Source organism: Hemitrygon akajei, chromosome 3 (assembly GCF_048418815.1).
Source record: "Hemitrygon akajei chromosome 3, sHemAka1.3, whole genome shotgun sequence".
NCBI classification, from domain to species: domain Eukaryota; kingdom Metazoa; phylum Chordata; class Chondrichthyes; order Myliobatiformes; family Dasyatidae; genus Hemitrygon; species Hemitrygon akajei.
The window spans coordinates 73,207,374-73,234,803 of NC_133126.1; the positions used below are offsets into that span (position 1 = coordinate 73,207,374).

Below are 27,430 nucleotides of genomic sequence, written 5' to 3' on the forward strand. Positions count from 1 at the left end.
TTTTATTTGTAGTTAGAGATACCAAAAGTTCCAGCATAATTTTTTTCTGCATACTCTCATTCCCTTTTAACCTAAACTTCCTTTTCTTTTTTCCCCAATTTTTAAATCTGATTTGACTATGAAGCCCCTGTTCTAATTGACAATTTCTGTTTTAGATCTTGTGCTGTTCAACCCTCAGTTGTTCAATTTGAACGTTTAAGTAGATGCAACGTTTCTTGACCTATTCGCAGACGTAGATGCTCTGAGGAGGACATCACACCATTTGAATTTCTAACTTACAGGAAATTTCAGTGCAAAAGGTCATAGCAATTAAATGGGCTAGGGCAAGTCTAATGAACAATGGGTGCAGTTCGTTCACTAGCTACAGGAAATTCTGGAAAAATTATGTTTATAAGCCATTCCTTTTAGCTACAATGCACTCCACTAATCTAAACTGCCCTCTTACCCTTTTGTACTGTAGTTCAGCGCAATTAATCATTCATTAATAACATAGCCATGTAGCAAAAGCCTTAAAAATGTGTTAATAGTTGAGTCATAAAGGTGAGAATAAACTGATGTGCCTTTTTACTTCAATAGCATATATTGTTCTGCTCAGGGTTTCCCCTGTGAGATGCATGCCAGTTACCTGATATATATTTTATTTGTTTTTGATGAATAGTGTACTGTACTGTGTTTCACTCGTTTCTTGCCAAATAAGTAAAGCAAATAATAACTTAAAATAATTTTATTCTGAATGATCAACATATAGATCAATCAACAAGATTGAGAAGAGTTTCTGACAACTAGCAATTTAAATAAATATGCATTTTGTTGCACCATTTGACTTGTTTGCCAAGTCAAATGCAAAGCACCTTTCTGCAGAAAACTAAAGAAATTGAAGAAGTCATTACAGGGAGACAGTTAAGCAAACCACCAAAGCTATCGTTCGTCAAGAAACAGAAATTTACTTTGTCATTTGTCACTATTCTTAATGTCTACATCAAGATGAAATAATCAACTGCATTTAGTTCACGAGGGGTGGATGTGTAAACCCAACACAATCAGATGTTTTCTCCAATCAAAGAAGAGGGTTCTGAATGTAGGATCAAATCCAGTAGTGGAACTGATTATTCAATCTCACACCGATATGATTAACATCAGCATTTAACAGTCTGCACACAGTAAATACATACTAGTATTAAATCAATAGTTACTGACACTGGAACAGATATTAATCAACAGTACTGGACTGAGAGCACATACTTTACTTATGTTTATCCGAGCCAAGTTCCATGTACATCCCATATGAGGCCGGCCAGGACTTCCCATGTAGCCCAAAAAAAGAAACTGGTATCAGAGAATTGTTATGGGGTGCAAGGAAATTGATAAACCCAATGAGATCATGTGTGATCTGTTAAGGAAAACATTTCTGATCTTTGTCCACGTCTCTACCTATCCAATTTCATCTTGAAACGATTGATTGACTCTGTCTCCATTGCCCTTAAAGGCAAGGAATTCCAGACCTTAGCTGTCTCTCATTTTCATCACATTCTCGGCTTCAACCAGTTCGGAGGTGTAGGTGTTCCAGCTATTTGAAATCAATTAGTTCAGGTTCAGATCATATTAATTTCCCTCAAAGGCCTTTCCTACTTGATCCACAACAACAAAAAACTATACGTCTACCTTCAAATAAAGTAAACAGTAGTTGCAAAGCATGCTTTGCTTTTCACAGCCATCATATAGATATGAACATTTTTAACCCGAGTAAAGACAGGGTCCAAAACTTCTTTGGAGCAGCCTGTTATCCATGCTTGTCAGTCACCTGACAGCAAAACCTCAAGATCTGATCTTAAGTGGTCCAGTGACACTAATTTCCTCAGCAAAGCTGTGTCCAGTTTGATCAATGAGCCTCAGAATAGCAAAAGCTCTCTGACTGTAAATCCCTCAGACAGAACCAACTTGTAAAGCTGTTACATACAGCTTAAATGTTTGTAAATATCTCTGGCATTAACATGACCAGAAGTGAAACATGCTATTACAATGCTGAAGATAAGGTAAAACAATTAGACTAAAAGACTAGAAGGCACAAATACATTAAAATGAACTCAAATAAATTAAAAATATATATTTTTGAAAACTATCTCTTCCACTTGCCAGTATTCCTTTCATTGAAATGCAGAGTCACAGTTCTGTGTCAGATTGAATCAGCAGGCTGAACTACAGTGGAAATCTGCAAATACTTGTGTTCCATGTGCAGTCCAGCACTCAAACACAGTAGTCTTATCTGCAATGATCAGCTGTATTTTGGTGTTTGTGCATGCTTGTCTTGGGGTGGGGGTGGTCGAATGCTCATGTTTATATTTAGAAATGCTGGATTGTTTTCATGGAAGATTTGGGCCACATCATTTCTGCAGCTGTCTTTTATGTGAAAACATTTTCTTCTCGGTCAATTCCATTATATTGATTATTTCCATTTGTACATTTGTATTCAAGTGTATTAGGATGGATTATGCAACATTGAATGATCTCCTGCATGACTGAGGATCTAAATGATCTATGTCAAAGTTGACTGGCCTCAGTTTAGCTGCTAAAATTAATTTTGCATCCACATTTATGTAATAGATAAAATTTATTAATTAAACTTATAAGTTAAATAAAATCAGTGTTTCTTTGGTTACTTTATATATTTTAATGCATCTGAAGCACATAGCTTGGGATGACAAATTAAATTAACTATGATGAGCATATCAAACCACAAAAAGAAATTAACATTTTGAGGAGGATGAGAACAATTATTAGAGTTGTTAAATTTTAACATCTTTGTTTCCTGTCACCTCCCTTCCAACTAAAAGTTATGTGAAATATAGGGAAGCATTTATGCTATCAATAACATCTGGTTTTTTTTGCAATTTTTGGGTTAAAATGTTTGGAAAAATCTATTTTGCATTAGAATTACATTATTCTATTATAAAAATACAAAGTTTTTTTGTAAAAGATGAAATTTACTTTCCTTCATTTTACACAATTATTTTTTAAAGTTCAAGCTTTGTGTTAGTTAATCACTGAAAGTTTACTAATCTCTCCTACTCTCTTCAGTTTTGATGGTCTTTTGTATATTTCTTAACTCTTTGCCAGTCTCAATTTATTTAATTGAAAATTTAAACAGAACAACAAAGGTTAATTTAATTCTTGTCACTTCAATGTGAGAAAGAAATAATCATAAAATAATCTATGAAAATGGAGAACAATTAATCTTGGAACTGCTTTAACAGATCCACACAGGGAAATGAAAACAATTTTCTTGTTTTATCTGAGGAACACATGTGGAGGAAGGCCTAAGATATGTGCAACAGAGTATATTAAGTGTCATTAAATCATAAATGAACATATCAAATCCTTTACATGCCAATGTGTAGCAGTAATTTATTTCTTTGTAAAAACATAGTTTGATACCTGCTGTATTTAAAGTAGGAATATTAAGGAATATTAAGAAAATTAAGGAATATTAATATTAAGGAATATTAAGGATGCAATGCTCCTCAGACAGGATGAAGAGGTCAATACTCCCCAATGCCATTAGGCTTTACAATTCAACCGCCAGGACTTAAGAACTTTTTAAAAGCTATTATTAATGCTTTTTGAGATAGTGATTTAGATGCATATCATATTTTTTACTGAGTTAAGTATTGTATGTAATTAGTTTTGCTACAACAAGTGTATGGGACATTGGAAAAAAAGTTGAATTTCCCCATGGGGATGAATAAAGTATCTATCTATCTATCTGAATAAGAGAATCAAAATAACTTCACCTTGAAGTTCAGTAACAGCAGAAGAGAAATACTTGATTGCAGGTCAATATAGCAGTCAATATAAAAGAAATAAAATACATGTAGTTTCATGCATTTCAGGAAAAAGAGAAAACAGATATCAAGAAAACAAACCAGAAAAAATAATCCTGGTAAAAGTAATGTGCTAATAAGCCTGCATTATTGCGCTTCATAAAATATGAAATTTCTTATTAAAACTGCATGACAGACCTAACATATTTAAGAGCCATGATGTTGTTGAAGTTTCAGCAGTACTGTGACTACACTTATAATGAGGAGGAGTCTACTTATATTCTGCACAACACAAAACCCTGACTTAAACACAACCTATAAAACAAAAAACAAACGCTAAAATTGCACTCACCATTACAATGATTTAACATGAATCATAATTAAAGCCATATTAATCTGCCCCTTAAATGGTTCATACTATTGAATTCATTCACTGCTATCAAAGGAAGATTGGATTTTGGGGACATAAAACTTTATTGTATGATCGCTTAAAAAACACAGGTGTCAGTTTAATTATGCCAATCCACTAAATAGATACTTAAGTAATTAATGTTAAAATACATAAAGGGTCTATATATACATACCTCTGGCCTGTGGTTCTGCAGTGAACTGCTGATAATGTCTTATTTGAGGGTTAGCTCGTCTCTGACTTCTGCAACTACACTTTGAAATGCAGAAGGTAGAGATGAGCAGTGCAGGCAAACACATTCATTTGAATGGTGTAGCTGGCTGGATTTTAAAACTTGTATTTTATTTAATGCCTTCAAATAATTTCAAGTAGATTAGGCTATACTTAAGCAAATTTGTTTTTAACTCAAAAAATGTATGTATTCAAGTGCTTTTAAATATACCTCATTATTAATGTTCAAGGTAGACTGGTACTATAGGACCACAAGAGGTAGATATGATCACAAGAGTGGGTGAAGGATAAGCTAGCCATGCTAAGTGGTCAGAAATCCTGCAAGCTACAGATTTAGCAGCTGTGCTAGATATTGCACTCTGCTGCGAACTCTAGCACTGATGTAACAAGCTCACCAGTGAGGGGAAGCTCATGTACATGGGTTGGCTGGGTCCATCTCCATGGCTCACCAGTTCATTTGAACTACTCCATATTTGCAGTTATTGCATGCACCTGGCATTCTCTCTCCTCCAGGCTCCATGCACCTCTTTAACCCTCCTGTTTAACTGAGTTTTAATCTTTCTCTCAGCCCTGTGCTGTTTTCATTAGGTGGAACCTCTCTTCTCTTTGCTAGGTTCCATCTTGTGGATACCCAGTTAAGTGGCTCTCCAGAATCTATTGAGCCTTTGAAAACAACATCATCTCAGTGTAGGCAAGCCTGCTCCCAGTTATATATTTTAAAATCCTGACAACACTGGAGATCCTAGTTGCTTTATTCAGAACAAAAGCCTCATTTTCCTTTCACAAAGTTGGCAATGAACTCCTGTTACTTCTGTTGTGTTTCAAAAGGAATCTGCAAACGTTTTGAGGAAATTTAGGATTAAGGTCTTGATAGGGGTTCAGAGCAATCCAAAAGAGTGCAGGGATACAAGAAAAACTTGGCAAGTTGAGCATCCAGACCCCAATGAATTTGAAGACAGGAGCTTATTTAGGTCTTTCAAGCTCCTGTTCAGCAATCTTCCAAATTTACAGGTTGTCTGGTGTCGGTCAGCATAATCAGTGCAAGAGAACCACAAATGAAGAGTGTTGGGATAGAAACAATGAGAGGAGAGGTGGGAGTATAAACTATGGTTTGGTTGGCAGTGGTCAGTGGAGAATGGGACTGCCTGCAGGGAAAGAAAAAACAGGAAATTGAAGCATGGGAGAGAGAGAATGTAGAATGGACAGAGGTAAAGATAGAGTTATGTGATGGAACAAAGATTCTTAGTCATAGCACTGTTAATAGGTGGACTTAAATCTCTTAAGAAAATACCTGCCTTTGCACATCTCTATCACTATAAATATGGCAGCTGGTTGAAGATCTAAACTGCTTAAAAAGTTTTAGAACTTTAGAATTATGAGGCTTAGCATTTAATAACAAGTTTATAAGTTACACTACTCCAGTTAAATTCAGACATTATACAAAATTTTGTACACTTACACTTCTGTAATTTTCTTTTGCTATTTTTAACGATGTTTTTGTTGTTTGAAAAACAGGATCATTTTATAGCTTTCTTACTCACAACAAAATAATGCTTCAGCAATTAGTTATTGTTAAAAGCAAAAACAGGATGAAACAAATATTGTACATTGGCCAATAAAAACACAAAATGCTGGCAGAACTCAGCAGGCCAGACAGCATCTATGGGAGGAGGTAGTGACGACATTTCGGGCCGAAACCCTTCATCAGGACATCAGGGTTCATCAGGGTTTTGGCCCGAAACATCGTCACTACCTCCTCCCATAGATGCTGTCTGGCCTGCTGAGTTCTGCCAGCATTTTGTGTTTTTATTTATTTCCAGCATCTGCAGATTCACTCGTGTTGCCATTGTACATTGGCCATCTGTCAGCCTATGATTACGCAAAGTATGCTCAAAGTAGAAGATTTATTTCTGCGTTTAACTTTTAGGGCATCTCTTATAAAATATTTCATTCAATAAATGGAGATTATTGCAGGAAGGTTGTTAAAATGGGAAGTGGTGCAAGAGACAATAAAATGGACGAGGCTGATAGGAGTTTAGTGTTCATTAACCACAACTGAAAACAATGAATCTTAAAACACATTTAGCAATCTGCTTCTTCTATCATTTGCACAATCCTAGAATTTAGCACTGAGGCAGAACCAAACTGCCCTCCTGCTCATACTAACCAGAAAACACAAAATCAATCTGAAATGAAGCTGATCCATTGGATTGTTTCACTAATTAATCAGGCCCTGACATAGGCATGGGTTAAAACTACACTGAGTTAGCTGATTTCTAAGCAAATGTTAATTGCACATTTAACTTCTATTATAGATTTAATGGTTCATTAAGCCTAGCTTACAGTATATGTTTATACACAAAAGAAATATACTTCTGTCAATATTTGAGAGTCCAGAAAGATTCTGTGTTTTATTTGGATCAATATTTAATCTTGGTATAAATATTGCAGTTACTGATACAATAGTTCTTACCTTGCTCTTATATTAAGGTATTATGTTCTTATCCTCTTCTCTATTTCACATTCTAATTATCCACATGTAATGCCACCAAGCAGCTAACAACACTCTGGCCTAGACTTAGAAAATACAGCGTGCTACTTACTGAAACAATGGGTTCTGAGGTTGTGGAAAACAAATAAATTATGAATTAAACATGTTGATATATTTTATTAATGTATACATCATGACATTTAATTTGATTGGACTAATAGTCACCTCACCTGCAAAAATCTGAAATAAAAACTATTCGGATATCAACAGATGCCAATTCACAGTATTTAAAAGAGAGTTTATATGTTTGATTTGTTTAAAACAAGCGAGCAAAAAGAAAGTAACAATGTATGCAAGACCATAAGTCGTAAGAATAGAATTAAGCCATTTGGCCCTGACAATCTGCAGAACTATTCAATCATGGCTGATTTATTTTCCTTCTTAGCCCCATTCTCCTGTCTTTTCTCCATAAACTTTGATGCTCTTGCTAATCAAGAACCCATCAATCTCCTCTATAAATATTTGGCCTCCACAACCATCTGTGGCAATGAATTCCACAGATTCACCACCCTCTGGCTAAAGAAATTCCTCCTCATCTCTGTTCTAAAGGGAAGTCCCTCTATTTCAAGGCTGTGCTTCCTGGTTCCAATATTGGAAACATCCTCCCCATGTGCAATGTATCTCTGGTTTTCAATATTTGGTAGGCTTCAATGAGATCCCTCCTCATTCTTATGAACTCCAGCAAGTACAGACCCATAACCAATAAATGATCCTCATACTTTAACCCTTTCATTTCCAGAACAGTTCTTGTGAACATCCTCTGGACCCTCTCTAACGTCAGCACATTCCTTCTTAGATATGGGGCCCAAAACTGATCACAATACTCCGAATGTAGTCTGATCAATGCCTTATAAACACTTAGCATTACATCATTGCTTTTATATTTTTGTCCTCATGAAAAGAATGCGAACATTGCAATTGCCCTCCTTACTACTGACACAATCTGCGGAGTAACCTTTAATGAATCTTGCACTAGGACACCCAAGTCCTGGTGCAGGATTCACAGGTAGGTAGGGACATAAAGCTTTTGGCACATTGGCCTTCAAGATCAAATTATCGAGTACAGGAGATGGGATGTTATGTTGGGATTGTATAAGACATTGGTGAGGCCTAATCTGGAGTATTTTGTGCATTTTTGGTCACCTCTGCACAGGAAAGATGCAAATAAGATCTGAACAGTACAGAAAAAATTTACAAGGACGTTGCTGGGACTAGAGGACCCGAGCTATAAGGAAAAATTGAATAAGTTAGAACTTGGAACGCAGAAGATTGAGGAGAGATGTGATAGTGGTATACAAAATTATGAGGAGTATAGAGAGGGTAAATGTAAGCAGGCATTTTCTACTGAGGTTGGGAGAGACTACAATCAGAGGTCATAGATTAAGGGTGAAAGGTGAAAAGTTTAAAGGGAACATAAGGGGAAACCTATTCACTCAGAGGGTGCTGAGAGTGTGGAACGAGCTTCTATGCAATTGGTGGATGTGATTTAGATTTCAATGTTTAAAAGAAGTTTGGATGGGAGGTGTATGGAGGGCTATGGTCTGGTGGCTGGTCGATTGGACTAAGCAGTTTAAATGGTTCGGCATGGACTAGATAGGCCGCAGGGCCTGTTTCTGTGCTGTAGTTTTCTATGACTCCCTTTGTACCTCTGATTTCTGAATTTGCTCCCTGTTTAGTCTAAGCCTTTATTCCTTCTATCAAAGTGCACGACCATACATTTCCCTACACTAAATTCCATCTACCACTTCTTCTAATCTCCTAATCTATCCAAAACCTTCTGCAGACTACCTGCTTCCTTAAAACTACATGCCCTTCCACCTATCTTTGTATCATCATAAACTTGGCTACAAAGTCATCAATTCCATCATCCATTCATTACACATAACGTGACAAGTCCCTGCAGAACACCACTAGTCACTGGCGATAATATTATGAGCTGTTATCTTGTTTAGCAGCTTCATGTGCAGTACCTTGTAAAAAGCCTTCTGAAAATCCAAGTAATCAACATCTACTGACTCTCCTTTGTCTATCTTGTCTTTTATTTCCTCAAAGAAATTTAGTCAGGCAAGATTTCCCCTTTAGGAAACCATGCTGACTTCAGCCTGCTTTATTCTATGCCTCCAAGTGCCCTGAAAACTCACTCTTAATAATGGTCTCTAACATCTTGCCACCACGGAAGTCAGGCTAATTGCCCTATAATTTTTAATCTTATGCCTCCCTCCCTTATTAAAGAGTGGAGGGACCTTTGCAATTTTTCAGTCTTCCTGAAGTATTCCTGAATCTAGTGATTCTTGGAGGATCACTTCTAATGCCTCCCAAATCTCTTCAGTTATCTCATTCAGAACATTGGGGTGTAGTCCATCTGGTCCAGATGACTAATCTACCTTCAGACTCTTCAGCTTTCTAATCATTTTCTCTTTAGTAATAGTGAATACACTCATTGACATTCAGTGCACCCTGAAATTCTCAAAATTTTGGCATGCTTCTGGTGTCTTCCACAGTGAGGACTGATGCAAATTACTGTACTTGTTAAGTTCATCCACTATTTCTTTGTCTCCAATTACTACTCCTCCAGCATCAGTTTCCAGCAATCTGATGTCCAGTCTTGCCTCTCTTTTACTCTTTATAAATCTGAAAATCTTTTGGCATCCTCTTTTATATTATGGGGTAGTTTACCTTCATGTTTCATCTTTCAAATATCTTCATTCAAGTGTAATGCCCCTTTTCATATTTTTACTGTTGTGTTGTATGTATTTCATTTTGGCAGTTATATAAGAGCACTTTGTTTTCAGCTTGTTTGGGTTATTGTTGAAGATAAGAAATGAGGAGAAATGTGTGCCATCGAATTAGATTGGTCGAATGAAGGGAGGTTTCTCTGGTGAGGTTTGGCTTGGAGCTTTTGTTTGAGAGAAGATGAAGAGAGAAGACGCTGGGGAGAACCAGCTGTATCATACAATCTGGTGGGAGATCTGTTTGTTTAAGATGGATTGCGAGTGACGTTCGGAAGGAGGTGTGTGCTTTCATGTTGACCAAGGGCCCAGCGCATGAGTGATAGAGAAGTTCAAGATGAGTTCCAACTTGTGCACATTTGACAATTAAAATGGGCCATTTTCTTTTTGTTTTTCTTTACTAACCCTTAAGTTAAGATTCATAAATATAATTCCTTTAATCATATGTAGTGTACTGTCTGTTATTTTGTGGCACTAATTTGTAACAGGGTAGCAAATTACACAGCAACCGCACAAACCAAGGTTTGGGGTGGGATCGAGCAGTCTCAATCTCACAAGTTTGGCAGGACTTGAGAAGTGTCTTCCCTAGACTTACACAGCCAAGGAAAACAGGATATTTTACAAGAAATGTGATAATAACATTTACTAAGCTCTCATTTAAAATTAATGTCACATACTGTACTTTAGAGACTGAATAAAATGATAATTTGACACCAACTGTGTCTGTATAAGTCCACATAGCTCTAAATGGTGCAGTCTGAAAATACTGATTAAGTCTATAATTTTCTCATTCCCATTACAAATTCAAGGTGATTATTTTTAATATTACAATAAAATAGCACCCACTGAATTTTCACACCTCAGAAATTAGCCATTCAGTAATCAGAGCACTACATGTATTCAAGCATATACAAATATTTTTCCTTGCTACTTGTCTTATCTTGGAAGTACTAGTGTAGTATTATCAATTGGACATCACACACAACAGACACATGGGTCCAGTACTATCAGCCTTGGTCACAAAGTGATAATAGATGAGCTGCGATTAGAGAAAATGTGTAGATAGATAGATAGATACTTTATTCATCCCCATGGGGAAATTCAACTTTTTTTTCCAATGTCCCATACACTTGTTGTAGCAAAACTAATTACATACAATACTTAACTCAGTAAAAATATGATATGCATCTAAATCACTATCTCAAAAAGCATTAATAATAGCTTTTAAAAAGTTCTTAAGTCCTGGCGGTAGAATTGTAAAGCCTAATGGCATTGGGGAGTATTGACCTCTTCATCCTGTCTGAGGAGCATTGTATCGATAGTAACCTGTCGCTGAAACTGCTTCTCTGTCTCTGGATGGTGCTATGTAGAGGATGTTCAGAGTTATCCATAATTGACCGTAGCCTACTCAGCGCCCTTCGCTCAGCTACCAATGTTAAACTCTCCAGTACTTTGCCCACGACAGAGCCCGCCTTCCTTACCAGCTTATTAAGACGTGAGGCGTCCCTCTTCTTAATGCTTCCTCCCCAACACGCCACCACAAAGAAGAGGGCGCTCTCCACAACTGACCTATAGAACATCTTCAGCATCTCACTACAGACATTGAATGACGCCAACCTTCTTAGGAAGTACAGTCGACTCTGTGCCTTCCTGCACAAGGCATCTGTGTTGGCAGTCCAGTCTAGCTTCTCGTCTAACTGTACTCCCAGATACTTGTAGGTCTTAACCTGCTCCACACATTCTCCATTAATGATCACTGGCTCCATATGAGGCCTAGATCTCCTAAAGTCCACCACCATCTCCTTGGTCTTGGTGATATTGAGACGCAGGTAGTTTGAGTTGCACCATATCACAAAGTCCTGTATCAGTTTCCTATACTCCTCCTCCTGTCCATTCCTGACACACCCCACTATGGCCGTATCATCAGCGAACTTCTGCACATGGCATGACTCCGAGTTATATTGGAAGTCTGATGTGTACAGGGTGAACAGGACCGGAGAGAGTACGGTTCCCTGCGGCGCTCCTGTGCTGCTGACCACCGTGTCAGACCTACAGTAATGTCAAGAGATTTAAAAAGTTCTATTATCAGAATGACTTAAAATAGTTTCTGTTATCTGTTCATTGATATTTTACTAAAATGATGGATGTTTAAAGTATGATTTTCTTGAGTACAAAGTAAGGAGCATGCTGGAGAATTAGTAAGCCTTTTATGTTCACTCATCACAAAGAATCACAAGTAGTACAGCACTCAGTAGCTGCCATCTCAGTTGCCACCCAGACTTAGCTCTTACTGACATTAGGGTCTGACTGTGTTGGCGCACTTGCAGCCGTGTATTCACTGTGGGATGGTGCCGTCCCAAGGCCTTTGGCTTGGCCCTGTTTTCTCCTGATGGCTTTGTGAAAACTCACTTCTTTTAAATGTCCCGGATGATTATCAACATGTAAGAGCAGTCAAATAGATTTAAATGACTTATAAAAATAAGAACATTACTGAAAAATACAATTACTTAAGAACACTTTCAAGAGCTGAAAATTAATTAAAAACATAAAAGACAACTGCTTACTCAAAACTCCCTTTTCAATCAAGCTTGATGATCCCATTCAAACAGATCAAATGCAAATTCTAGGCATTTGTGTTCTGCCCCTGGATAGTGCTGAGATCACGAGCTGAGCAGATCAGATGTGTCAACATCTGACCTTCGGCTCACTCCTGACATCCAGGTTATAAGTACAATCATGACAGTCAGAGTAAGCTGACCCATGCAAGGCAAGCAAATCATCATGTAGACCTGCTGCTGTTGGCATGTGATTGATGACAGTACCCCATGTAAGGGTGCATACTTTCTCCTCTGTACTTTACCAAGACTCCTTGTGTTGACATCTTTTACATTTCCCATCTGGCGTTCAGCATAGGGTTGGTCTGAGCCGTACATTTAACACACATGGCCAAAACATTTCTATCTTCTCTCTTTTGCCGAAAGGACAATAGTTTTAAGTTTATCCTCTGACGGTGCCTCTGGTTCCTCTTATCCAGAAAAATGTGAAGTCCTGAGGATCTTCTGGAAGTCTCTAACTGTGCTGATATCTTACAGCACTCAAAGCCATAGAGCTCAATGAGGACATTGAATTTGAAGGTCATTCAGATTTGCTTTTGTTTTAGTTTACTTTGATAATTATTAACTCGTCAGGTTGTAAAGGACAAGTCAGTTTTGCTCATAATTTTGTAGACTTCTCTATGATACTGTTGGTTACTATTTTCTTCCTGGGTAGTTGGAATTACTAGATTTTTCCTTGTGTTCTCATTGATAGAGAGCTTGTGATGGGTTAAAGTTTAAAACATGGTAATGGTGGTAAATTTAGACCACTTTTACAATTAATATTTAATCCACTTGTGATAGGAAAGGTGTCAATTAACTTGGTACCACCTATCTGAATAAGGATTTATTTTTAAAAAATCATTGCATCCTTTCATATTACCCAAATTGTTTTGATGAACTGCAAGAATTTATGTTAACACTGACAGCTAACTAACAGACAAAGTGAAAAACATACTTTGCTGCTGTTTATTTCTCACCTTATTCATTGATTTCTGCTTTGAAACACAAAGATTGAAGCACTCAAACAAACTTTTCTGGAAAAGCTGGCTGTTGATTGTTAAAACCAGTTACAGGCTTTTTAACGAGCCGTCACTAGAAGGTTGTGTTATGTTTTCAGCTGGTTGGCATAAATGTGACCAGGGCACACTGTGCTTACCCTCTGAGCTGCCACTGGTTCAAGAAGCATCAGTAAAGATAAAATGAACATTCTGGGAAAGAGGTGCATAAAGTTAAAAAGCATGACAGTAACATGCTGCATAAACAAACAATGTGCAGTCTTTGTACTTATTTAGCTTCAGATAGACTGGCACCTTCAGCTGAGGCATTTTGTTTTAAAAATGAATGCAATTAAAACAATTACCTCTGCCTTTATGACTTATGATAAAGTCTCTACTGTGAAGAGGATAAAGGCAAAACCCTTTTAAACTTTTGATAAAGATTTTGAGAGAAATTATTAATAAAGAACCTAAAAAAACAATTTTCTGTAAAATTGGTCTGTTGTGTTCTGGAGATAAAACACAAGAAAAAAAGATTAATTTACTTCATGGTTAAACCACTACATGTTTGACTAACCATATTTGAAAAAATACTTTTCATGAAGAAAGTATGAAAAACATAAAATAGAACTATTTATTTGAATTTACCCCCACTATTAGTATAGTGCACATGATAGGTAACAACTTGGCAGGGGAACACAATGTGCATGACAGGAAAGTTTATAGGATTGGGAGTGACTGCAAACCATCATGTTAACACATTCCCAGCAAACAATTTCATTTGTATGGGGCCACAAGCAATGCTCCCTTGCTATAAAATTAATGGCCCGGAATTTGCGGTGAGAATAATAGCGAGGCTTTCAGTTGTCACTATTATAAATAGAGGAAATCTGACAGCGACTTCTGAAGTACACACATGTTTAGTTAAATGTAGAAATCCAGAGGCTGTTCAGAAAGTGAGCTGTTTTGAAGCCTTCTCAAGTGGAAGTGAATGATTGTGCACTAATAGGAGCAATTAAGGAATATTCTATATATAAACAATAAGTTCCCTAGAAATGTCACTTGTTTGAGATGTAAGATTTTGTAATAGTTCACTATTCCAAAATTATTGCTCTTTGATTCTAAATCCAGTTTTAAATATGGAGACTGACATTCTCATATCTACATAGTTTAAAATTCCACATGTTCAAAATTTAAAAAAATCTTCTGATATTTCAGCTTCACATATATATGTTTCAGTTTTTATTTTCCACCCTGTACAAAGCCTAAAGTATTAATTAAATTGTGCTTTTTACTTTCTGGTTTGCAGAATGTGGGAATTCCTCAATGTGATGAGAGAGGGTTAGGTTGCTTATGACATCACTGTTGTTGCATGCTAGGATTCTCCAAAGATGACCCCTAACATCAACTGATGTCAGGAAAGGTGAAATAGATATTACAAAGAATAAAATGTGGGCAGGTTGCTTTGAGATCATTAGGAAATGGTTTAATTTCGCTGTTGACCATGAAATCTGGGCCACTTGTTACTACTTTCAGAATGTTGAAATCCCAGTTGTTGCATGGTTTATTCATGTAAAGAACCATTAAGCAGTTTAAGAGAGACAACTGTCCCTTTGGGTACTTTGGGTAGTGAAAATTGCAATTTACATTATTCTTTCACTCCCCAAAGTAAAATGACCTGGAAAAAATGTGTTTGTGTAGCATAAACTACACTGAAAGAACATTCTGTCCTCTATAATGGTTGCAATTTTTTATAATAAAGGCATTCACATTTGTAATAAGCAATAATTTATAGTTTGTGTTTGTAATTGAATCAGAGCCCTCTATCCTTTTAAGAGTATGTACAAAGAGACCAAAAGATGGATAAAGTTGAGGAAGATCATTCAGTCCATTTTACTTCATTCATCTATAATAACATTACAGTTCAGCATATGTCGCATTTGTTAGTGCTTAAATCTCATTTCATCACACTAAATATAAATCTAATCATCAATTAGTCATACTTGGCATGAATAACTTCTGGACGTAGCCTTTTATTTGGCTTTTATTATCAAGAACTTTTCTCTCTTTAACTCAAAGGATTGGATTGTTCTGGATCTGAACTCACCACTCATATGCCTTCTTTCTGTTAAATGGCTAAAAGTGGACCAGTAATACCTGAAGGTTGTCTCATGAGATGGAGCACGTCATGTGTAGTGGCTAAATCTCAGGAGGGGTCGCCTGATATCTTGTTCTGAAAACCCCCTCAGATTAAAGGCCTTTGAATTGTTTTTAAATGTCTCCCATTATCTCTCCCAGTTCCATTTAGATTCATAATAACCACCTCACATAACTGCTTTTCCAGGACTTCCCATATTGCTACAATTCCTCTTTCGGCTCCATCTCATCATTCATTTTGTTCCTTGCATTCTTCATTAATTTTGCCACACACTCAAATCCCTCTCAGTCTCCCATTTATTATTCTTGCTTTCTTCATTTTGTCCCATATTATACTTTAATTTATTTTGTCCATGGTTGTGTTACTAAGTTAGCTCTGAACAGATTTGTACCAAGGTCAGTATTCTTCCTTGATTCAATCCCACTCATTCCTATATCCTATAATTCTGTTCAGTTTCCTTTCATCCCGTTGGCTCATCCCACATCACACTTTTATAACCCTCGTTTCTACCACACTCTGACTTGAGGCTTGAACTATCGTCAAACTAGAAATTACAAGGGGTTAAAACACAGTAAGAACAGTAATTAAAAACAGCTAACTAAATTTTATTTATCAAAAGGTAATAAGTACAGTGAGAGGTGGACTTGATTGTGACCTGCGATAAAGCCTTACTTTGATGAGCTTAAAATTCATGTATTTATTTAAGAGATAAATTATTACCATTTGTTTAAAAGTTTGTGACAGCAAGACATTAAAGTTGTTCATAACTTGCCCTTTTCAAGACATTATTAACTTTGCTTTCGTTAAAGTATTTCTTCTCTGGTGAATGCCTGGACTTGCCAAGGTCAGCAAGGGTGTCCCAAAGAATCTACAGATTGTGCAATGTTTTCTGAATAAAACATCTCTAGGCCAAATACTGCATATGTAAAATGAAGATTGAATATCTGTTTACATTCTCCTAACCCAACTTCAGAACAGTTTCCAATGCTGGTTGAGTGCAAAATTAGTATTTTCAAAAAAGGGTTTTATAAAGTCCTTGCAAGAAACATCACCAACTGAAAGCTAAATTGAGGTCCACTGTAAGCATTTTCAGGATTTTATCATCATTAAGAACTTGTTCAAGCAAGTATAGATTTTTTGCAACCATGAAGGATCAGATTATTTAATCCAGTACTCTGAGCCAATTTCAAACTTTGTTGCTATTCATTAAGGGTCAGTAGTCTGACTTGTTATATTTCTTTTACCTTCTTTGGATAGATTGAAGAAAGGAAAATAAGACAATCTTTTATTTTCATTGGGAAGATCCCATTTGTGTTCATGATCTTTAAAAGGTTTTGCAATTATTTGTATATCATCATTGAATGAAATTATTGGTCAATGAGATATATGGAATGTTAGCAACATAGCCAATGTCCAGATAGTTTTGAAATAAGGATGATGTAAATACCATGCAATGCTCTGATTAAGTTGTCAGAAACAACTAGTAAAAATACTTTAAATGGAAAGGGTCAGAAATTCATTGAGGGGAAATGTGAAATCTGACTATAATAGCTGTAAAATGCATCTCTTCAAAAGAAGACTGATATCGTCATTCATCACTCTAGATGGCGAGGCTCATGCACCCATGTCAATTCAGTGTGACTAATGAGAGAAGTAAAACATTTAGAATTTGTGCTAATGACCTTTGAAGCTAATACACACATCATCTTCCAAGAGAAACATGTTAGCCATTTATATTAAGATTACACAAACATTAAAATTTCTCTTTCATAATAAACTGCTTATTTTATATTAGTTATTTGTTTTATTACACGGTAGTTTTGAACATATATTACTGACTTTGATATAATAAAATGAGTGTTGCTTAAGGCATAGACACTGTTGAATAAATAGAATAGTGAACACAAGCATGAATGTACAATAGGTTTAGGAAATGAAGTACTAAATAAAATGGGCTATCTGATACAGATTTCAAAAAATCAACAGCAGAGATTTTAATTTTAAAAATAACATTTATTCCCAGAGTATGCGACTTTAAATGTATTGTACCTTAATTCTGGTCATGAATTCAAGGTAGTAAAAGAGTATGATGAAAGATCATTAGCACCGTCTGATCTGCCAGCCATGTCCTCCTGTTCTGCACTGCATGACTTTTATATTTTTGTGTGTTCTCAATCGCTAACTGCCCTCATTTCAATACTTTTATGTCTGTTTATTCAGATTTTCTCTAACTGGCCCTGCTCACTCATTGACAGGATGAACTCATTTACTGCTCATCATCATAACTATAACCATAACCTCACCTTATCAGAGATATTTCCATACACCCCATCCCGTGATGCTTTCTGTAATTTATAACTAACTTCCTTTCTCTAATGAAGGATTCTTGACCTGAAATATTAACTGTTTCTCTTTTCACAGATGCTACCTAACCTGCAATGAAAAATCAGTTATAATTATTAAACCCATTTAGAATGGAATATAGTGTAGTATGTCAAAATAAAACTGGCATATCAATGCTTATAAGCTCCAAAGTCAAATTTTTGTTGACAAATTTAGCCTAGGAATTATTTGTAGCTGGAAAAGCATGTTAAATGTGTGTGTCATCAGGGAAGGAAACAGGTAATGTTGTTTCCTGGTTGGTGCATTAAGGGGTGGTGAGATGCTGAGTGAGCACAGGGCATGGTATGGACATCACTCTGAACTGGGAAACAAGTGTCACCTCAGGGTCTGGACATTCAAAGGTCATGTGGGAGGACACATCAGCTGACCTCAGGGGTGGGGAGAAGTGAGAATGTCTAATTGTGATAGGAAATAGTAGATATTTCCTAAGTTGACTGGGCAGGGCGAGTACTGGTTTTCAAGCCCAATTAGACTTGCAAGCCAAATCTCTCCTCATTTTATGAAGCTGGGAGAAGTTATTATGCATATTCCTGCCCCCAAAAAATCTAGCCAGGGCTGTTGCCACTTGGAAGTCCTAGATCAATAATTTTGATACTCCTCTTCTTTATTGAGGGTTTTGCTGTGATTTTTCCTTCCTAGAATGAGGTCATACTTATAGAAATTGGATTGAACATTGGCCCATAATCTTCTGATGAGCAATTCCTGTGAGTTATTGTTGGTAGTACAGGTCTGTAGAATCAAATTGCCATGCACTTTTGACTGATTATTTTAAAGATTTCTGAATTATAATAAACCACAGCATAATATGTAAAAGATGTTGAAATGGATTATAAAGTTAAGTACTGATAACATATTTTGCTGCAAAAGTAACAACAAGCCTTCATCTGTACAAATGGTGCAGATCAGTTTAGTACTGTTTCCATTTATTCAATCGTAATTGATTTACTTATTTATTATTATTTTATTTATTTTTTCTCTTCTATATTATGTATTGCATTGAATTGCTGCTGCTAAGTTAACAAATTTCATGTCATATGGTGGTGATAATAAACCTGATTTTGATTCATTTAAAATTAACATATTCCCAGCGTGTAGAAGTCTTTCATAAGTCCAGCTTAACACAGACATGAATCAATTCACCTTTCACATTTCAAATACTTTCCCAGAGAGACAGTAATCAGGCCCTTTGGCAGCTTGCTTTTCATTCAGGCTCTATAAAATCAAGTGAAATGTCTACTGTGTGACGCCTACTTTCTCATGTATGAAATGACTGGTTGCATTTCATCACAGTCTCCTTAAGACAACCCTTATTACACACCATTTGTTTTACCTATTAGTGTTGCTTGTTTCTCTTGTAGTTTAATTGTGTGATTTAGCTCAGCTTGAGTTAACAGCAACTGAAATTATTTTCTGCATAATATCCCAGGCAGTTCTGATTTATTCAGACCTGAATCCCATCTTTGTTAATGAAGCCCTTTTGGTCTTTTATTTCTTATAACTCTGACCTCACAGATGAGATTGAAAAGTCTTTACTAGAATATAAAAATTTACTAAGCAAATCCAAAATATGTCTTCAAAATATGTATGTTATCAGATAGAATTTCTATGACTAAATTATGTAAAACCATATCAAATTGAGATGAAAGCAGATAAAAGCTTTTTTTTCACCTTAGAATATTGTTATCATGGTATATTTAATAAGTTGTTACAATAAATTGTGATTAATATAGTAAGGCTATTTCTTTGAGCCAGTTTATATATTTTGTTTTAAGCGTTGATTTCTGAGACTGTTTTGAAACTTGGAATTCAATTGCATTACAGACCTTTTCGCTAAATGCAATTGACACCTTCATGTGCATATAGCGCACAATGGAACACTCAGTCACAGGTTACTGAGTGCAAAACACTCCTGGCTTGGCACTCATTAATGATGTCAATTAGCATGCATCATTATTAGTGCACATACCAACACTGAACTCTGCATACTGGACCTTGAATTAAAATAATTAACATGAATCTGCTTGATCTAGGCTGAGGGGACAGACCTTACCTGAATTGCTATTAAGGAGTTTGCCATTGAAAATGGCTATATAATTATCCCTGTGATTAAATGTCTCCAATATGCTAAATGAGATCTTCTTTCTTTGTTAGAGACAGTGCTTCCCCTGTGTGTCTACCTCTGTTACCATGAAGCCTGATCATCTGTTGGAAATGTGCAATGACTGCTCTTGACTCTACCTGCCACTCTTGGTTTGGTTCCTGTTGAGAACCATTGCTTTTAAAGCTCCCATCACAGCAGGAGAGCATGGTTGTACGTTTGTGCTTATAGCATGCTCTTGAAACTGCACTAAGTTACGATGTGTAACCATGCTGAAGGCCTGGAATTCTGAATGCCTGTTTGCATGGGGCCTTATACATTCATGCACATAAGAAATTTGTTCCCCTGGGGCCAAGAAAGAATCTGGCTAGATGCCCTCTGCACAACATAATTTTAGCGGATGTTTCTATGCGCATTGGAATCTCTAGTTTCTGGTATCCATCAGTGTCAAAGAACTGAATTTCCATGCACTTTTGAAATATAAGAACATCAAAGCAATGATTATTTGATTACGGTATCTCCTTTTTGAATTAATAATATTGCAGAGTCATGCCCTTCAACCTTTAATATCGTGGTAAGTTGGAACTTTTTCAACAAAAAATATTTATTACAACACTCCCTGTTTACTTGCTCACATAAAACTATTATTAAACTCAATTACGAAGGGATGAATTTCTGTAGGGAGTTTCTTACTTGTCTATTGTAACTCTGGGTGGGAGAACTCCAAAACTAAGGAAAACCCTACTGACTGTTATCTGAGATTTTGCTATTTGAGATTTATCTTGTTGCTAAGATTACAGCAAAACAGTTGGAAATCCTCAGCAGAAATCCATTAATTTTTTTTTGTATTGATATCTGCAGATGCAGTATGTGGCAGAGTCAAGGTCAGAAGTGGGGCCATTATTGAGGGCCATCCATTGACCATTCATGGGTATCTTTTCTACTGGTAGAAGAGTAAAACTTAGCACACAAAGATTCATTAACACTAGCTGATTTTCAACTCCAAAAGTAAAATTCTCAGATAGGCTGTAGCATCCTATTCTGCTCCTCATACGAGACTTGCCATTCAATTCTTGCACTTTCTTTGCTCATTTTGCTTGCAGTCATACCATTGATGAACTTATCTATTGTAATATTATGGGAATATTTGACATAATTTGAAAATGTTTCAATGGATTCAATCTTGAAGCAAACTTAATAGCAATTCCTTAATAGGTGAATGTGTGACAAACATGATATTTCATATTTGCAGCTTCAGTTAGAACAGGCATGGGCAAACTACGGCCCGCGGGCCATATGCGGCCCGTTAAGCTTTTTAATCCGGCCCGCAGAACTTGATGAAATTATATTAATAAACCTTGTTAACACCTCAGATCCATCCTGAGAATCGCCACAACAAAACTAAATCCAGACTTTGATGCGCTGGCTAAAAAGGGAGACCAACAACACTGTTCCCACTGAAATTAAAAATAAGTTTCTTCGTTGTGTTATGTAAAAAAATGCATTTGAAAATATTTTTTTCAATAAGCCTTACATGTTACATGTCATTTCTGTTAAGTGATGGACATGAGTAGTGCGCAGGTGCACGTACGTTCTCAAAATAAAAAATGCGCTCCAGATCAAATAACGTGCTCCGCATACTGGCGCGCTGTCACTGTTCTGTCCTTGTGCTGGTCGTTGTTGAGTTTTGGCACAGGGGACAATTGAATAAGAAGGAGCAGGACAAGTAGACCTGCATCTCCTACCGTTTTTGAAATAAAGACAGTCAGGAGGAGAGTGATGATGATAATATCTTGAAGGATAACAGAATTTTCAGTGCTTTAAAATAATAACTGTTACTATTAAAAAAAGCTGTATTTTATTCAATTAATTTTCAGTGTTTTAAAAGTCATTTCAATTAATAGCTAAATACCATGGGACTTCAAAGACAGATATTTTGTTGTAATGCATTTGTTCATTTTCAATTGAAATTAAAGCACATGTTTTCTACATATCCCATGATATTTTATTTTCTCTTATGAGGTGTATTACCAAAACACTCCGTCCATCTGCTCCTGGTCCGGCCCCCCTGTCAAATTTTAGAACCCTTTGTGGCCCACAAGTCAAAAAGTTTGCCCACCCCTGAGTTAGAAGAAACAAAAATTGGGGAGCAAAGACTACAAAGACAGTGGGATACAATTATTTACAAAGTGTCAGAATTTGCTTTTAGTCTCGTCTGTGAGGCAGAATATTTACGTCTTAGAATGAATATAATCAGGCTGATTATTCTGATCCTTGCCTTCAGAAACACTGGAATAAAAGGGACAGACTTTCAGGTTGCCAAGTCTTCAATCCTGTTCCTTCCAGGATTCTACTGCTTTCAATATGTCAGTACATGGAGTTTATCCTAGACTTTCATCAGGTGCAGGGCTGGTTCAAATGAGAGAAAGTGCTGCAAATGTTTGGTGGACATCCTAGCTCAGGGAAGCCCAGGAATGTCACTGATTGCAGTAAAACAAAGTCTATTGGGACTGTGAGGGGTTGACTGAAGGCTGTATGGTGTTAGGTTTCAAGTCTCCATCCACTACAATCCCTCCCTATCACTCATTCTTAAGAACAATGGAGGACTATGCGGGAGGGAAGCGTTAGATTGATGTTGGAGTAGGTTAAAATCATTGAACATTATGAGCTGAAAGGCCTGTACTATGTTTTATAACTTAAACATTTTGGAGAATGATCTTCAAAACAGGCTGAAGATTCCAATCTCCACATCCCGATAGGTACCCGCAGGGCTTACTACTTATACTTGGGCTATGTTGGATATGCCACTGGGTTAATAGCCTGGGACACAAAATCACATGCTCTTGATCATGCTGTAGGGGCGCAGCTTCAATACAATGTTAGCACAGGGGTAGTGGGTTGGAAAATATGCCCTAATAAGTCTCTGTCTCTTTGTCAATGAATGCCTTTCCCTATTTGTGAGTCGGTTCTTCTTTGTGTAAATAAATCTACAGTTCCTGTTTTCTCTGAGCTAATCTGGAGAATGAATACAAACTAACAACATCTGAGTGTTAGCAAAAATCTAATGCAATAAGATTTAAAGGCACATGTATCTAAGGTACTTACATTAAATAAACAGAAAAAATTAACATAACAATATTAACATCATGTACCTGAGCTCAATGTCATTTAATATTGGATCAGAAGCTTAATAGTCCTTCTTTGCTGACATTACAACACCCTATAATTTCAACTTTAAGTTAATTTTCTTAGGCTGAGTTGCATCCGAATATTGTGCACTGGTGTAAAATGCTTAGAAGTGAATTGACAGCTTGATTTACAATTTATCACCCATTTTATATTATTACACTAAGTCAACCCTATTGATACATGGATAAATGTAGTAACGTGCATGGCTGAATAACATTAGGCAAATAATGCTTCATAATATTGATCTATATCAATAGAGTTGGAACTGAAAGAGAAATACAACACTAGAAAGCCTAGAATTATATCAATTAACTTGATTTGGATCTACTTCTAGTAAACTGGGTGGTAAATCAACGGTTTCACACTTAGGAAAACAGTGTCACTAAGGGTCATGACTTTACAAGACATTCTAGATGTGGATGTTTTTTCTGCTGTTCCATTTTACAACATTTCAAGGAACTCCCAATTTTGGTTATATATCTTAATGGATTCCTTCTGTGTCTGATTAAAATGCATCTTTAACCCTAAAGGAGCAGTTGAACATAAGATTCTTATTATCATTACAGCACAGTATCATGAAGAAAACTTAATTTCTTATTTCATCCAGCACAGAAGGCAGTGATACATTAGTAAGTCTATGAATAATTATCAGCAATGAAGTAATTTTGAACCTTATGGCATTGTGTTATATTACCTAAATGTTCTTCATTTTCATTACTTTCCCCAAGAGTATCCATAGAATCAGATATTAAACATTTGATATTCATCTAGCTTTTCTTGAATAGTATTTAAGTAATACTATTACTATTAAGTAATAGTATTAATAGTAATTATGACATAAAAGTCAAATAACTTTAATAGAATAATATGTTTATATTGTCACCTGAACTGAGTTAATTCAGAAAACTGCCAGCCAGCTGTACTAAGTTGTTTGAGAAGTATTATATACGTCAATTTTCTTTGTAATACATAGTAATCATAGTAAATATTTCACGATTGTAAGCATAGACAACTTTTTGAATACAAGTTTCTAAATAAATTGGACTCTGATGCAATGGTTTAACTTTGGGAAAAGACAGAATGTTTCTTTCTTTCCTCCACAGTTGCTTAAAAATCTCAGTATATAAAAATCACAACTTAATGATTTCACTATTTACTTTGATAGATAATGGAAATACTGAATCAGAGCTTATAACCCAGGAATGCAGAAAGAGCACAGGACTGAGAAATGCCAATCTTTAAGTTGTAATGTAGCTCTCACATAAAAGCTTCCTTCATGAAACCTTACCTAAAAGCTAATATGGGATAAGGTTATTCTTTCTCAAACCAATAAAATCAGGAGACTGTTGCGAGAAGCAGTGTCACGCAGTTTGATGTCCCCAGCAGGGTACTTGGGGTCATATGTGGTGCCGTAAATTCAGTGTGGGGCTCTGACATTGTGCTAAGTGTGGCCTAGGTCTGGGGGGTTTTTCTTTGATGCAAGTGAAGTTTAATAACTGGAAAAGCATTTGCTTTTATTTGCCTGTACTTTCTGCAACAATAATATCAGCTCATTTAGGCGGTTTCAACATAAAAATGCACTAGTGAAGCAATCTGTTACAAATTAGCACTGCTCTCATTCCACTTTATTAGCAGGTAATTGAAAAGAGTTGGGAAAGTGTAATTTATCAGATTATGTGTGTTTATCTTCCTTGTGGGTAAAGCAGATTTTGGCAACTTCTTCAACCTACCCTAAGGGAATCAAACTTCTTTAAGACAAGCTCACAAAAAAACCCAAGGAAAATATAGTTTGATGGTACAGTAAAAATGTTCAAATTAAAGATGAATACTTTCCAAAATAATTAAAAGTTTTCCATGGAAGATTTTATCTCGTTCTTACCTTTCTTTTGAGATATTTTTGCTCTCGTGTTTCCAAGTATTCTTAAAATCCGTACAGAACTCAAACCACAACATGAATATGTAGTTTGGAGTAATCTCTTTCTCCCCAGATTTTGGCTTCACCCCAAAGAACCTTACTGTATTTTCGAAGCTAAGAGGAAAAGAAAAAAAACTGTCAACACGCAAACCTGCTGGTGGCTGTAGTTTCCCTGAGGGCTTGTTCCAAAGTCAGTAGCCAAGATTCTATAATTATTGTGACTTCCCTGTGCTTCAACATTCATGGTAGTAACACTTGTCATGTATAATGTAGCCTTCAAACACCTAAGTCTTCCCAAAAGGGGATATTTATAATTGCCATATAACCATATCCACATGCATGCATAAATATTCAAGTACTGAATGCCTTTATAGAAAAATAATGGGGTATCAATATCATCATTTAAAACTATATCACCAATTCCAACCCCACAAATTAAAATAAAACTGGGTAAGGAATGAAATCAAGTTCACATTAGTCTACAAAAGTGAGGGATTGCAGGCACATAACATAAATAAGTACAGACACATAAAATCTGAACTGCACACTTTATTTTCATTCATGCACTTCAAATGGTTCGTATCTGTTTAAAATCATGTTCTTTCTGACAACTAAGGTGCCATTCAGTTGAAATGCAATGAAATCCAATATTGTGTTACAGATCTCAAAAACATATCTACATAAAAGTCAGACATGGATTTAACGTAATGACATGAAATAATGCATCAAATTGTTTTCCTGCTCTACTACTATTTAGAAATTTGGTAACTGCAAGCCCATGTTCCACACACAGTCACTGGTACAATTGGCCCAGAATAGCTATTTTGTACATCTCTGTTTTAATTATGCTTTGAGTTTATGTTTACCTGTTCTTATTTGTATTTTTCAGGTTTTCTATGGCTATTTGATACCACAGACATTCTTTTAAAACTATTATTCCTTCACTCTTATCAATGTGGCAAGCATTCTCTGAAGTAATTAAAATAACTTTTCTTGCACTGTTTTAACTAACACACACTGCATTTTGATATACTAGCACTTTGAAGATTATTATGGACCTTCCTGGCTTTTTTGTCTTTGAGAAATATTTAAATTCTGAAGTTAATATTTAACAAGAGAGTAGCATAACTTCTAGAACCCTGCAGATTATTCACCTTTCTTCCACCATCAAAGTTTAGGATCAAGAGGATAGGATAAACATTTTAAGCAGCTTAATTTTCACTAGCTGTGATGAGCCTTGGTCCCTTGAGCACACATTAGTCTTTAACTGAACAATGATTATTTTACTGCCCCTCAAGAGAATAGCACATCAAACATTTACACATAGAATTACATCATTTTAATGGAAACCATCAGGATTGGTTTATATAGCTGTAAAATTACAAAAAAAATTATTGAAAAGAAGCTTTAATTTGCAGTAAAAAGTGTTTCAAAGAGTTCCCCATAGTAAAAATGTCCATATAAACACTAGGGTGCATTAATTAGATCATTAATTAGTCACTTCTGTTGTCAGCTTAAAACTCTTTACATAACCATTGTGATCATGTTAATCATTTAAATAAAATTACAAGAAAGAACATCTTGTTTTATCACCAGTCACTTTTAACAATGGAAAGTCTCCAGGTAGCTGTGATGACTAGACCTCTATGTCAATCTCAATAAAGAAACATTTAAGAGGATGCTGAATGTTTCACACAATTATCTGTATTTGGATCTACTCAAGAGTTCATCCTTTAAGCATAACTTCATTTTATATTACAATACTCCTATTTATCAACAAAAATAATTAATACCTTTGGTATTGAATTTTAAAGAATTACATCATATCTCGTGCACAATCCTAGCTATTGACACCTTCATTCAATCTTGTCATCCAAAACTCTTTTTTCCACATTCTAAGACAGTCCCATTCCCCCTCTCTCGTTTTGATGCTTTACAGTAGTCCCTGGTTAAAGAAACCCTCAGTTTTCAAACTTGCATTCTGATTGGTTTTTAAATCCCTCTGTAGGCTCACCCCTCCATACCTCTATAATCTCCTCCATTTCTTAAACAATCATGACATCTTTGCCTTTTAAACTTTGGCACCACCACTTCCTTTCTGATTTTGAGGTCATAAGGTCCGGAAACAACTCTTTAAACTTCTTCAGTTCACTTGCTTCCTTTAAGATGCTTCTTAAAGCATAACTCATTTACCAAGCTCCAATATCTCACATAGGTATCTCACATTTGATGATATTCCTGTGAAGAGCTCTGATATGTTTTTCTACAATGAAGCTGGTGTATAAATGAAAGTTAAATGTTGTTTATTATAATATAAATGCTGTTAATTAAAACTTC

At 35.9% G+C, this 27,430-nt stretch overlaps 1 protein-coding gene across 5 annotated transcripts in view; it reads right to left on the reverse strand.

Moving 5' to 3' along the window:
- Window positions 1-27,430, reverse strand: part of fmn1 (formin 1) — a 381,596-nt gene that overhangs the window by 21,726 nt on the left and 332,440 nt on the right. For 4 of the 5 annotated variants that reach the window (XM_073040129.1, XM_073040128.1, XM_073040131.1 and 1 more), the window contains one exon: window positions 25,058-25,207. In XM_073040129.1, the coding sequence (XP_072896230.1) occupies window positions 25,058-25,207 (150 nt within the window). Of the gene's footprint in view, window positions 1-25,057; window positions 25,208-27,430 lie in introns of those variants that run through there. The other variant, XR_012098266.1, reaches the window with a different exon arrangement.